At 39.4% G+C, this 14,057-nt stretch overlaps 2 protein-coding genes and 1 long non-coding RNA gene across 6 annotated transcripts in view; 2 read left to right on the forward strand and 1 right to left on the reverse strand.

Annotated features, from left to right (window-relative positions):
* The first annotated feature begins 328 nt into the window (after positions 1 to 328).
* TIFA (TRAF interacting protein with forkhead associated domain) lies at positions 329 to 8,701 on the forward strand. 3 transcript variants are annotated; one of them, XM_030313246.1, is made up of 2 exons: positions 329 to 394; positions 7,474 to 8,701. In XM_030313246.1, exon 2 carries the CDS (start codon positions 7,498 to 7,500, stop codon positions 8,053 to 8,055), a length of 558 nt encoding a protein of 185 aa, XP_030169106.1. In that variant the 5' UTR covers positions 329 to 394; positions 7,474 to 7,497; the 3' UTR covers positions 8,056 to 8,701. The 3 variants fall into 3 exon arrangements, with proteins under 3 accessions (XP_030169106.1, XP_030169105.1, XP_030169107.1); XM_030313245.1 differs by lacking the exon at positions 329 to 394 and adding an exon at positions 719 to 825 and having other exon boundaries at positions 7,474 to 8,176; XM_030313247.1 differs by lacking the exon at positions 329 to 394 and adding an exon at positions 2,729 to 3,247.
* LOC115512316 lies at positions 5,083 to 13,736 on the forward strand. The gene is made up of 3 exons (XR_003968363.1): positions 5,083 to 5,430; positions 11,361 to 11,362; positions 13,726 to 13,736. It is a non-coding gene; the product is annotated as an uncharacterized LOC115512316 (long non-coding RNA).
* The window catches only part of AP1AR (adaptor related protein complex 1 associated regulatory protein), a 40,100-nt gene continuing 37,387 nt past the window's right edge, over positions 11,345 to 14,057 (reverse strand). For both annotated transcript variants that reach the window (XM_030313244.1, XM_030313243.1), the window contains one exon: positions 11,345 to 13,211. In XM_030313244.1, coding sequence (XP_030169104.1) covers positions 12,946 to 13,211 — 266 coding nt within the window. In that variant the 3' untranslated portion in view covers positions 11,345 to 12,945. The remainder of the gene's footprint in view (positions 13,212 to 14,057) is intronic.

A 14,057-nucleotide genomic window follows, 5' to 3' on the forward strand; every position in this document is an offset into this window, starting at 1 on the left:
GGGCATCACAGGTAGCCGCAGGTTGATTATGGGCTCTGTGGCAGGTTCAAATCCTGTCTCTGCTCTTGCTCAACGTGACCCTTAACCACTGGCAGGGGCGCAGTTTATCCGTCTGTAAGGGGGTCCTAGTCTCCCGACTGTGAGGATTAAATGAGATAATACAAGCCGTTCACCTGTCTTGTTTAGTAAATTAGAGCAACTCTCCTCCTATCCCTACCCCGTCCGAGGCCAACTCTTGGAGAGAGTGGCCCTTTAATGGGGAAGTGATTCTTTTCCCTTTTCAAAATCTAGCTCACTTAGCCACATCCTCTTTGGAGGGGCCAACGCGTTTCGGGAGGTGCGGTCCGCACCAGTGCACGGAGCCTCAAACCGGCCCTGGGAACTCCGAAAAGGGGTGAGGGGGCTGGCCTTCTGGTCTGGATGTAGCGTCAGCAGCCGCAGTCGTCCGGCGGAGACAGGAGGAGGCGGGCGCGGGCGGGGCCAAGGCTGGGAACCTGCTCCTGCTGTCGAGACTCCGTAAAGGCTTCGGGGAGGTGGGTAGCTGGCGCACTTCGCGGGGAGCGGGAGCAGAGGAGGCGCGCGCGGGAGGATCCGGGGCCGTCCGCGTGTGCGGCCCTCCTCCCCCCGGCTCGGCCCCGCCTCCTCCCTCCCCGAGCAGCTGCGGCGAGGCTGGCTGGCGCCCTCTCCCAGTGTGGTTACGGGCAGTGGGCGGTGGGCGGTGACCGTCCCCCAACTCGAACCTCCGCGGGGTGGCCTCCGTTAGTCTTCGGCAGAGCCGGGAAAGCGAAGCCGCTCTGGGACGGTTTCCGACTCTCGGGCCCGAAGGTACTTGGCGGGCTGTAGCCTGGGGGTGAGGTGGGGACTGTGTCTTGTCTGTTTATCGCCCCAAGAGGGAGGCTTTGTCACGGAGTCTTTCGGGGTGCCCTGTCGAAAGTCACACCCGCTGCTCCCAGCTCAGCGTACGGGCACGCTCAATTAATTATATACAGCATGGTCCCAGCTTTATGACACAGGGATGTCTGTAAATGCGAGGAGGAATACTGAAAAGGAAATACTGGAGATGGGATTTTTTTTTTTTAAATACACTTTTCTGTGCTTTGCAAGGTCCCCTCCCCCCCCATCAGAAAACAAAAAAGAATTTATCAAGTGTAGCTCATAGAGAAATTATGCGTGAACCCCTCCCCTCTCGTTGGCGGAGACGTTTCTGCGGGGTCCCGGGCTCCCCGGGGCTCTGAGTTCTCTGCTGAGGGTTCTTCGGGACCTGCCTTACTTGCTTCAGTGGTTCATTAGGAAAACAGAGTAATCGGCTGTTTTCTGGGACTTTCCCTAGCTTTCAGGTTGAAAGGAGGAATTTCCCCAATCCTCCGGAAGCCAGAACCGACGCTGTACCTCGTAGCGGCTGTCCACAGCCACCAAATTTGGAGGTGGAGTCTGCAAATTTGATTGGGTACAGATTAGTGAGGCTGAGTGGGAGAAAGAAGACAAGGTCTCTGAAAACAAAGTGTTTTTCCTTAAGGTTTTTCTCTTGCTCTTTTTGCTATTCACGACTCCTTTGCCAAACCTATTACTTTAGTAGAAATTGATTCTGCTGAACACTGTTCACAGATGTCTTCAAAGCCACACTGCGGGGGTGATGACCCGTGAGGGAGGTTTGGCGGCAGGATTACTGTGCCTTTTGCAGTGCTTCAAGTTTCTCTTCCCTCCTTATTAACAAGCTCAGTGTTGGGTGTTGGTCAGGGAGAAAGCCTTTGAACAAAGGCTACTTGCAACAAGGCAGAGACATACTTTGTTTTGAGATTATTAATAATCCTATTGAGTTGAGGAGGGATGAAAGTAAAAATTTTAGAAGGATACCTTCCTTAACACATTGCCCGGAACAAATTCCATTATTTCAGTAAATCTTACTCTAAAAAACAAACTCTTAAAGCATGAGAATCCTCTTGGCATGCATGACCACCCAGGGTCACCAAACTTTCTGTTAAACTGTTTGGACACCTGGCTCCTCCTTTAAGCAAAAATATCTGTGCATCTTTTTGTTCTTAACAGTTGAGGTCCAAACAGCCTTTTGCAAGGTTGAGGGTCATATGTCTCTTTACTGGCTTTGCCCAGCTTTTGGAGGGGTAGTTGGTGTGGTGTGGTGGGGTGTATGTGTGTGTGAAAGAGAGAGAGAGAGAAGGGTAGAGGGGGTGGGAGTGTGAGCAGGGGTGGAGAGCATGTTTTTTGCACATAACACCTCTCCACATATCTGCCCTATTTCCTCTGAGAGGAGCAGAAGCCAACCTCAGTCTAACCTTTCTCTTGCCATCTCTGAGTCCCCGTAAGTGTGTACTTCCTGGTGCCTAGGAAAGGAGAGGTTTACTTTTCTTCTGACAATGGAGCACCCATGCCTTCTGTATTATGCTTTCTGTGATAAAGTTCTTGATGGCAGGGCTCATTTTCATTTCTATTTATTCATTTATTGTAGTTCATTTGTGAATACAGATATTACTGTGTTTCAGACATCATCACAGTGTTTTACAAACTTTTTTTTTTTTTTTAAGTAAGTTCTACACCCAACTTGGGGCTTGAACTCATGACCCTGAGATCAGGAATCAAGACTCTACCAACTGAACTAGCCAGGCAAACTCTTTTTTTTTTTTTTTTTACAACTTTTTGATGTCAGATATCACAATTTACCACTGAATACTTAGGTAATCTCCACTTCCATTTAATTCCACAAAAATTTGATGGTTTGTAAATTTGTAAAGAAAATATTTGTTAAATGTTTGGTTAGATATTAAGTGCACATGGTATACAATTTCAAAGGCACAGAGTGTGCAATGAAGTCTTTTTTCTATCCCCAACCCATTTCCCTCTCCAAAGGTAACCACTGTTATACTATATAAGCTCATTGTTCTTCTGTCTTTGATAATTTATCTCAAGCAGATTTCAATGGCTAGCAGTGTAACTGGCATGTGAAGGTCATAAACAGTAAGTAGTAACCCTGTTAACTGTCAGGGTTTGTAGTCAGTCACTTCTTACCTTCATTAGATAGGTGAATGCATGTCAGCCCAGGTGATGTTAGAATTCAAGAACAAATGTCTTAAAGAAGGTTTGATTTCTTGCTCATATTCTGTGTCCTTTTGGGCTCTATCTTTGGCCTTTGCCTCTGGAATGGAGGCTGAGCTGCTTTTGGGGACTGCTGATGTGGCAGAGGCAAAGAAGACTGGTGGAACCCCACAGTGCCTTTTAAAGCTTCTGCTTGGAAGTAAGCTTCTATGTTACTTCCATTCGTGTTTCATTACATGGCTGTCAGTGGAGTGGGAAGTCTCATCTTTCTAAAGGAGCAGAACCAGTAGGGATTGTCCTGATAGGGAGGAGCAACAAGTATTTGACATTAGACAGTCTATCTCAGTGTTTGTTGAAGGGTCACGATTGTGATCCCTGAGAATTGATCTACACCAAGATACTTGTAGCCACTGATTTGATAAACCAGAATGCCAATATTTTTTCCCTTGCAGTGAATAATCTACCCTGAGTACTAGGAATAAGAGCTTGTATGAGGCAAACTTTTCTTGGTGGCAAATTTGCTCAAAAGAATGAATTCTAAGTTCACAGGTTATATAAAGAACACAAAACAGGGGCACCTGGGTGGCTCAGTCAGTTGAGCATCTGACTCTTGATTTCAGCTCAGGTCATGATCTCAGGGTCATGGGATCAAGCCCTGCATCAGGCTCCACACTGAGAGTGGAGCCTGCCTAAGATTTTCGCTCTCTCTGCCCCTCTCTCCAACTTGTTCATGCATACTCTCTAAAATAAACACACACACACACACACACACACACACACACACACACCAAAATTTGGGTGTAATTTGGGTGTTACCAAAAGATTATATCAATGGTTTTGAATCCAGTTCTCCTTTTGGAACTGTTATTGTCCAAAGTCCGAGAATGAACTAGAATGAGGGCAATGTATCCTAGACAAGACTGAGATCATGGACAGATTCTTGCTTTTCCTTTTATCTTTTTTGCTTGTTAACAGCTAATTGTTTTCTTGTCAACAACTAATTGCATCATCTAATGATTTGTTATAATTATTCTTTTTAATGCTGTCTGCTTCTTGAATAATGAGAATTTATTATCATAATTAAAGTATCTTCAAATCACAGTGTAGGATCTGTTAACCAATTCTGCCCATTGTTGGTTAGTTGTCGCTACACTGGTTTCATAGTAATTTTTACTATCTTTGACCCATGATTTTGAGGGTTCAGGTCACTTTTTCTGCTTATAGCTAGGCATCTCTTGTCTACTTGGGTAATACAATATGATGTAATAATGTCCAAAAACAATCTATTACAAAAAGTAAATTTAAAATTAAAGAGGGGTGCCTGGGTGGCTTAGTTGGTTAGGTGACTGACTTTGGCTCAGGTCATGATCTCGCAATTTGTGAGTTCGAGCCTCACATCAGGCTCTATGCTGACAGCTTGGAGCCTGGAGCCTGCTTTGGATTCTGTGTCTCCCCCTCTCTCTGCCCCTCCCCTGCTCATGCTCTGTGTCTCTCTCTTTCAATAATAAATAAATGTTAAAAAAAATTAAAAAAATAATAAAATAAAGATATATTTCCAAATCAATAAAAAAGAAATTTTGCTTAGCTATACTATATCGTTTGTTGAAAAATGGAATAAATTGAGAGTTTTGATTTGTAGCATCATAACTTTGCAAAATAGGAGGAAAGATTGTACTTTAAAAGTAAATAGCAGCAAGCATAGAAAGAAAAGGAAAGCATTTTTTTTAAATCAGCATAATTCTGATACCAACATTTAATATAGATGGCAAACAAAACTACACACCAACTTCACTCAAGCTTATTGATTCCCAAACTCTAAACAGTTTTTAAGGAATGCAGGAAGTGCTCAGGATCACTCTCTCGGTATTTTTTTTTTTTTTTTTTTTTTAATTTTGAGAGAGAGAGAGCGTGCGAGCAAGTGCTGGGGAGGGGCAGAGAGAGAGGGAGACACAGAATCCAAAGCAGGCTCCAGGCTCTAAGCTGTCAGCACAGAGCCCGACACGGGGCTTGAACTCACAGACCATGAGATCATGACCTGAGCTGAATTCGGATGCTTAACTGACTGAGCCACCCAGGCACCCCTCTATTGGTATAATTTATCGCCACACTAGTTTAAAGGAATTCTGTGTAGCTGTTCAAATGTAAGATATATTTACATGTGTGGGTATAGAAACAAATCACCCATTTGTATTATTAATTTAAGAATGTAAGGTTTAGAACTAGATACAGTATGTTCCTGTTTGTGTAAGAAAATGTTTTCTCTTATGTGTAGAAACATAGGTGTTTGTGTCTGAGCATACACATAGTTAAGCTGCTTGTGTAAAGAACATTTCTGTAAGGATAAAAGCAACTTTTACAGTGGTTGGCTCTAGAAAAGGAAAGGTGGAGGGAAGATACTCTCTTTAAAGTATTCTTTTTTACTGTGTCAATTTTTTAATCATGTGCATGCAATCCTCTTAAAATAAATTAGCTTTAAAATGGCAGTTCTGTGTGAGAATAATCTCTCAAAGATTTTGGCAATTAGTTCTCCTATTCTGTTATGCTACTTTATTGTACTGATTATTAAAGGCAAATGTAGGTGGAGGGCACTGTGGGGCCAAGAGCTCTCGAGGGACACCCTTAACTCTTAATGGCAGTTATATTGTGGTTAATGTCAGTTTGTCCAGTCATTAGGAACCATTGACAGAAATAAATAATTCCAGGAGGAGTACAGACTATGATATTTAGAACTAACTTGTGGAGATTTTTTTAAAGTATGTAATGTCTAATTTTAAAATTATAAAATAAAATAAACTTTTAAAGGATTCAGTTTTTTTAATGTTTATTTATTTTTGAGAGAGAGAGAGAGAGAGAGAGAGAGAAAAAGCATGAGCGGGGGAGGGGCAGAGAGAGAGGGAGACACAGAATCTGAAACCGACTCCAGGCTCTGAGCTATCAGCACAGAGCCTGACACGAGGCTTGAACTTACAAATTGTGAGATCAAGACCTGAGCCAAAGTCAGAGGCTTAACTCACTGAGCCACCCAGGTGCCCCTGAGTATAGTTGACCTATAACATTACATTAGTTTCAGGTGTACAACATGGTGATTCAGCTTCTCTGTACTTAATGCTTACCACATAGCTACCATCTGTCACAATACTATTACAGTATCATTGACTATATTCTCTATGCTGTGCCTTTTATCCCTGTGACTTACTCATTTTGTAACTGGAAGCTTATATCTCCCTCTCTCCTTCATTCATTTTGCCCATCCCCCTACTTTCTTTCCTCTGGAAACCATCAGTTTGTTCTCTGTATTTGCAGGTCTTATTCTACTTTTTGTTTGTTCATTCATTGGTTTTTAGATTCACATATGAGTGTAATCATATGGCATTTGTCTTTCTCAGTCTGACTTATTTAATTTAGTATAATACCTTTTGGGTTCATTCTAGTTGTCACAGATGGCATGATCTCATCCATTTTTATGGCTGCATAATATTCTTCTGTGTGTGTGTGTGTGTGTGTGTGTGTGTGTGTGTGTGTGTATACCACATCTTCTTTACCCATTCATCTATTGATGGATACTTAGATTGCTTACATATCTTTGCTAAGCATTTATTATATTTAACCCTTTTCCTACTAGAAATCTAAGTGACGATGTTAAGGGATAAATGTTGGAATTATTTGTTCATAACTTTTAAATTTCTTTAATCAGGTTTTACAATTCATAATACATCTAATTATAATTTCATTAATAAACTGTAGGTTTTATGTGTATATTCTCCGAAGGCATTTAAAGCAAAGGGATTATTTATTCCCGATTTTAATGTACAGCTGTCATATTTTCTCTGAGCCCAAGTCATTCTATTTAAATGAGAAAGGAACTGAAGTTTCTCTTTGCTCCTGCCAAATCACTTTATTATCAGCAGGCATTCCTTGTTATTGTCTAGACTGTATGTATGGTCTTGTTGTCAAACTAGAAATGAAAAATAGAGATAGAAAAAGTAATACACCAGATCTCATGGGGCTTGGTGAAAATTTTCACATTTGTGCTAGATAATTGAAAGTATTCTATGTATTCATCTTCTTTTGTTTTTGTTTTTTTTGGTTTATTTATTTATTTTGAGAGAGAGAGAGAGAGAGAGAGAGAGAGAGATAGTGCACAGAAGGGGCAGAGAGAGAGGAAGAGAGAGAGAGAATCCCAAGCAGTTTCTGAACCATCAGTGTGGAGCCTGATGTGGGCTCCAACTCACGTGCCTTGAGATAGAGACCTGAGCCAAAGTCAGATGCTTAACTGACTAAGCCACCCAGGTGCCCCTGTATTGTCTTCTTAATTTAAAGTCTAAATAAATGACCTATCAGAAGATTTTCATCAAAATATTAGAATTAAAGATATCAATGCCTGAAGTATAGGAGTGAACTAACATGCTGTTTTGATTGTTGCAGGCAGGTCAGATTTTGAGACACATCATGTCCAATTTTGAAGATGCTGACACGGAAGAGACAATAACTTGTCTCCAGATAACTGTTTACCATCCTGTCCAGCTGCAAAGTGGAATATTCCAATCCATAAGGTTTTATAACCGAGAAAAACTTCCCTCCAGTGAAGTGGTGAAATTTGGCCGAAATTCCAATATCTGTCATTATACCTTTCAGGACAAACAAGTTTCCCGAGTTCAGTTTTCTCTGCAGCTGTTTAAAAAGTTTGATAGTTCAGTTCTCTCTTTTGAAATAAAAAATATGAGTAAGAAGACCAGTCTGCTTGTGGACAACAAGGAGCTGTGCTACTTAAATAAAATAGACCTGCCTGACAAGTGCATGGTCAGATTTGGTGACTATCAACTCCTGATAGAGAAGGAAGATGGAGAGTCATTAGAATTTTTTGAGACTCAATTTATTTTGTCTCCAACATCACTCTTGCAAGAAAACAACTGGCCACTACAGAAGCCCATACCTGAGGATGGCTGTTACTCATCCTATTCTACCCAAAACACTTTTCCTACAGAAATGGATGAAAATGAATTGTGAACACAGAGGGCTAAGAGGAGAATCGTGAAGGATGAAGAAATCTGTAGACATTTTATAGATATTTCACAGTTTATTAGTATATTACTGTTATCTGTTATTAAATTTGGGATCTCTTATCATTTTGAAGTCTGTAAATTATATTAGTCATTGATTTAGTCGTCTGTTGCATTCCTAGATGTGTGAAGAATTCTTAAGTGTATTTAAGTGTACCTCTGTGAGCATTAATGAACAAAAAGCATCCTTGGTGATGAAGAAATAGTATTCTCAAAATAGTTATATTATTTTCTTTTTATGCTTGATTTTAGCCCTATGTTTTGCAAGGAACCACTTTTAGTTTGGTCATATTATTTCACAAGCGGCTCTTTGTTTTCAATGTCAAGGCCATGGTTGAGTTGCTCCTGGTGGTGTAGCCTGTTGGTACTTGCAGTGCTAGAGTACTGCAACACAGCATGATGTGTTTTGGAGCAGTGTCTATGTGTCATTGTGGTTTTATTATAGGAAGCCTTATTTGAGCAATAATACCTTTTCTATGATTTCCTTTTTGTAGAATTGTGGTGTTTATTTCCAAAAGTAGTTCTCCGTATCTATATTCAGTATCTAAAACCAGTATTTTAGACATTTTAATAAACCATTGCTACATTTAGAATTTTTTTGTTTTCTTACCAAATATTACATTGATTTTTATGTACTACACACTTAAAAAAATTTTTTTTTTAACATTTATTCATTATTGAGAGAGAGAGACTGAGCATGAGCCGGGGAGGGGCAGGGAGAGAGGGAGACACAGAATCTGAAGCAGGCTCCAGGCTCTGAGCTGTCAGCACAGAGCCCGAAGTGGGGCTCGAACTCACAAACCGCGAGATCATGACCTGAGCCGAAGTCGGACGCTCAACCGACTGAGCCACCCAGGCGCCTCTACTACACACTTTTAAATTGCATGAATTCAAAATTTTAACAGCATCCATGCACTTCATAAAGTTGAAGTTTAGGGGCACCTAACCGATTCCTCGGTTAAGCATCTGATCTTAATTTCAAGGTCAAGATTATCACGGCCATGAGGTTGAGCCCCGTGTCGGGCTCTGCACTGAGTGTGGAGCCTGTTTAAAATTCTCTCACCCTCTGCCCCTCCTCCATTCTCTTTTTCTCTCTCTCTCCAAAAAACAAGGTCTAAGTTTAATTCTAAACATTTTTTTGAAACGTTTGAAATTTTTTTGAAATTCTTTCTGAAGACAGAACTGTTCTTAGACTGCTTGCTGTAAGGGAGGGGTGCTGTAGGCCTCAGGCAGAGGAGGCTGTGGCTGGGGATTAAGTCACCACCATCTGCCCCTCAGTGCCTATTGGCTCCAATTCTCGTCTTCCTCACTTCACATGGTGGCACATGGCCTGTGACACCACATTCTTTGGTTTCCTGTATTCTTGTGTTTGCTTCTGATGGCTGTTTTTCTACCCCTGTTCTCTAAATATCAGTAGTTGGACTTCTCTGCCTATATGCTTCCCCAGGGTGATCTTACCTAGTGTAATGACTTCAAATACCATTTACCTACTAATGACTCCTAAACTTGTACCTTGACCTCTTCTTCTCTGAGCTGCAGACATATATCCCATCTCCTTCTTGAGACCTTCATTCAGATTTCTCATAAACATCTCAAATTTAATTTTGCAAAACAGAACTCTTAATTTCCTCCACCTTCCTAAATCTGTTCCTGCCACTGCATTCATTAAGTTAGAAACCAAAAAACTATTGACAAGCATAGTTGCCACTCTTAGGTTGGCTGTCACACTTCCATAGATTTAGCCAGCAGGGAGACAATGAGCTCAAATAGACTTAGTCTATTACTTACACAGATAGCAAAAGGAAGATCAGCATGGAGTCAGTGTCCCACATCCCTGGTCCCTACGGATGTCCGTAGGACACTGGACCCCAGAGGCTAAATGACACATAAATGGAGGGTAGCTCTGTTGTTGAAAAAGCTGTCTCTAATGAACTCCAGCCAAACAGTTTTATTAGCCTACATCTGTAGTGAATGGGGGTGAGGTGGAAATCCCATGCTTCACTAGAACCAAGGAGTTGGGTGAGAAATTGCCTCATCGCGGCCTTCTGCAAGACAGGGAAGCAGATGATAAATGGCTTTGTCACAGCTCCTCTAAGACTGCCTATCTTGCCATGTTCCAGGAAGGATCATAGGGCTTTGTCAAGACAGGCTGGACTGGGGTTGAGTGTTGCTAGGTAGATATGCAGTGAGCAAGGTCACCAGGTCACCGTGCTGGAAGCATTATCCTACAGTTATCTTGGATTCCACTCCTTTTTTGGCCCCCATATCTAACCCATTAGAAAATCTTGTTAATTCTTCCTCTAAAGTTTATCAGCTCTGCATTGGTATCATCATTATCAACCCAAGTCACACCATGTCCCATTGCAAGTATCACGCGTACACTCTTGCCTTCTTATAACCCATTCTCTACACAGCAGCTAGAGGAATTTTTCAAAAATGCAACTCTGATCACTCTACACTCTAGCTTACAAAAAGTCAGTGGCTTTATACATCAAATAAAATGAATTCTTAACCATAGTCTATAAGGCCTTACATGATCTGGCCCTAAATACCCCTCAGATATTATCTCGTATTACTCTACCTCACAATGCTTCAGTCCCAGTGGTCTTTTCATTCTCAGAACATACCAAACATTCTCCTTCACCTCAGGAACTTTATATTTGCTGTTCCTTTTGCTTATAACCTGTGTCACCAGGCTTTTTACATGGGCTGGTTCCTGCTCAGCAATTAGGTCTCAGCTCAAATGTCCTCTCTTTAGAGAAGGCTCGCTTGACCTACCAAAAGTAATCCGCTCGTCTCCAGCTATCCTGCATCCTCTCGTCTTGTATGTTTCCTAATTGTGATCTGTGGTTTTCTTGTTTAGATGTTTACTTGTTACTGTCTTGTCTCTCTCATCAGAATGTAGGCAAAAGAGCTTGGACATTTTATGTCTTTTTACCACGATATCCCAAATACCCTATCAGACCCAGATTCTCTAATATCTGCTGAATAAATAAATGCTATTTCTAGTGTTTTTTATAAATATATAAAACAAGAAAATTTATATCCTCTTCTTACCAGTTAAAACAAACATTTTAAAATTTAGTTCCACCCTGCTTTCCTAATTCACTCCTTTTTGTCTTCACAGCAGATTTAGTAAAATAATTATGCCCTAGGAGTCGGAATTATTGCATTTTTATAGAGTAAAACTAGTAATAATCAAATAATTTATTATTTTTAAATGTAAAAATGTGTTTATTCACAATCCTTGAGAAGTTACCATTCCTTCAAAAAATTTTTTATGAACAAAATGCCAAGAAAAATTACAATAGTAGCTTATGCCAAACCAAAAATATACATCTGATGTATACAAACTTTAAAAAGCGTAACACAGGCAATGTGAATATAGATTACTTTTAAAATACTTCCAGTGACAAAGCTACAACTTAAATTATGTTCAGACAATCATAAATAACAGCATTACCTAATATATTTACATATTTAAAGTATCATATTTATTTCTATGAGATTAAAAAAGATGAAACTATAGATGTCATTGCCTAGCAGTTCAAATATTGAAAGGGCCACATGATTTTGTTTTAAGTACAGCGAGAACTTTAAGTTACTATTTATATCTGGACCTTCCTATATTTTTGAGAACATGCACTGTCATTGCTGCAAGGAAAAAAAAAAAAAAAACACACCAAGGAAAAATCAGAAAACAGTCTGCTTACTAAAATAATACTCAATCCTCAGCAAAATTAAGACAAGCAATTAGGGAGTGCTTATATCCTTGGCCTTTCAAGTTGATACATAAACTTTGGGGAAAAGAAGAGCTCAATGCATAAAACAAAATGCATTTTTATATGCTGATATGCTTAGTTCCATCCCATTAAAGCACCTTGTATTACAAGGCAAAGGAAAGCTTAATAAAATCAATGGATCCTTTCACACCAGAAAGGATTTTACTTTGAAATACCCGTATTGCCTTTTTAGGTTTTCCTTTCTTAATAAATCATGCACAGAGAATATGTCCTGTGTAAAATCTTTCTAAGACCATTCATTGGAAATATAGAATTTTTAAAAAATGACACTTAGAAATTTAATATATCAATTAACTTAAAGTCAATATTCATTTATACTGGCAGCATGTAAAAGGAAGAGAAAAACCTAAATATATATTTTTTCTTCAATATTATTTTTGATTACCAGCTTCAAGTGTCCAAACTCTGAGAGTTTATTGTAACATATTATCCTTTGTTCAGACTGAATCAACATTATTATACTAGGATATGCAGTAAGTGTAGAAAGAAACGGATACTTCAGCATTTCCTTAGGGTCATCTACTCAATTGTGCTTACTATTAGATAATAAAATTTAAGTAAGTCATAGGAGTAAATAATGCTGGAAATGGGAACACTATTATATATCTGATCTGGCAGTCCCTCCTCATGCTCCCTTCACATCTGCTGAGAATTAACACAAAATGCCCTAATATTTTCACAGAGACCTACTGAAATAGGTTTGAGAAGCATTCAAAGTAAAATTAATGAAACTATTTTTAAAAGTGAAAATCTACAAATAGTAAACAGGAATGCTATAAAGATGAGTTAAAATAAATCTAATAACATGACAGAACCATTAAATTGTTTTTGAAAAGCAGAAGGCAGATGATGAAATTGCACTTAATTCTGAAGCAACTCAGATATAGCCTATCATTTCTATTCCTTTCTAATAAGCATTTACAACATGGTTTCTTATCTCCCTCTTACAAAACGGCTCAGCACAACCATGTATACATTCTAGTTGGTTTTTAAAATTTGGTCACAACTGATAAACCGGGTCACACGATTTTACCCTATCGTTTCTGTTGATCTGCATCAGATTGCTTTATGCCAGAATCAGACAGTTCTAATACAGGATTTACAAATCCAGAATACTCAGAATTGCCATTGCCGTCCATTTCGGCACTAACAAAATCATTCTCCCACTCCAGCCCGTTGGAATCCTCAGAGGCTGATGTAGGGTTACTTCCAGTCTTCTTGCTGCTGTACTTAAGTGCTGCTCGGAGAATGTCTTCCTCTGTTTTGGAACGCTCTCTCATCGGAAGCATGCGATTCATTCCTATTATTTGGAGAGTTGTTACAAATCTCAGTGAAAATTTAAGAAGCTGTGTCAAAAGACTTACCAGTTAGTAATACAGTTTTTATTTAACAATCAGACTTGGTTTGTTAATTAACTTCAAGAGTCAGTCCTATGGAGGCCTTGTTAAGGAAAGGTTTCTAGTTGGCTCTCTCTCCTACCTGGTCTAGTTTAGTAACTAACTGTGTTAATGACTAGAATAATAACCTCAAAAGTCATATTATCTACAAATCTGATTAGCATACAGTATGGATGACAGACTCTGGAATTGAAAGACCTCACAGGCTTTAAATCAAACTTAAAAAGATGCTACAATAAAAATAAATTTAAAGTCTGCTGCTTGGGACCCAGATACAAAATAACAGAAGTACAGGACTGTGGAAAGTGTTTAGCTGAGAAGACGACTTAATTAAGTAAGTTAATGCAATCTTTGGTAAAGTTATTCAAGTCCCTTGTATCTTTGTTTGTTGCTTGATAAAAGAAATGGCTTGACTAGAGGACTAAGGTCCATTGCATCTCAAAATTCTATAAAATACTTAATGCTTACTATTCTTCTAAAGTCCTACATTCTATAATTGGTTCTTCCTTTTTGTGGATTACCTAGTTCCTAAAATGAAAATGAAAATGAAAACTTGAGCCTTATTCAGTGAAATAGCCTTTAAAAACCTCCCATGTTTTAGCTACAATTTTGAGTACTTACTATGTGCTATACTCTGTAGTGGGTATTTTATATACATTTTATTTCATCCTCACAACATTCATATGTTCATTTGTTCAAATATTTATGGACTGCTCATTGTGTGCCTCATTTCATTTCATTTCGTTTCA

Source organism: Lynx canadensis, chromosome B1 (assembly GCF_007474595.2).
Source record: "Lynx canadensis isolate LIC74 chromosome B1, mLynCan4.pri.v2, whole genome shotgun sequence".
Taxonomy (NCBI): Eukaryota; Metazoa; Chordata; class Mammalia; order Carnivora; family Felidae; genus Lynx; species Lynx canadensis.

Excerpts from the sequence above, each read along its gene's own strand:
- TIFA (XM_030313246.1), top strand. The coding sequence starts at position 7,498 with ATGTCCAATTTTGAAGATGCTGACACGGAAGAGACAATAACTTGTCTC.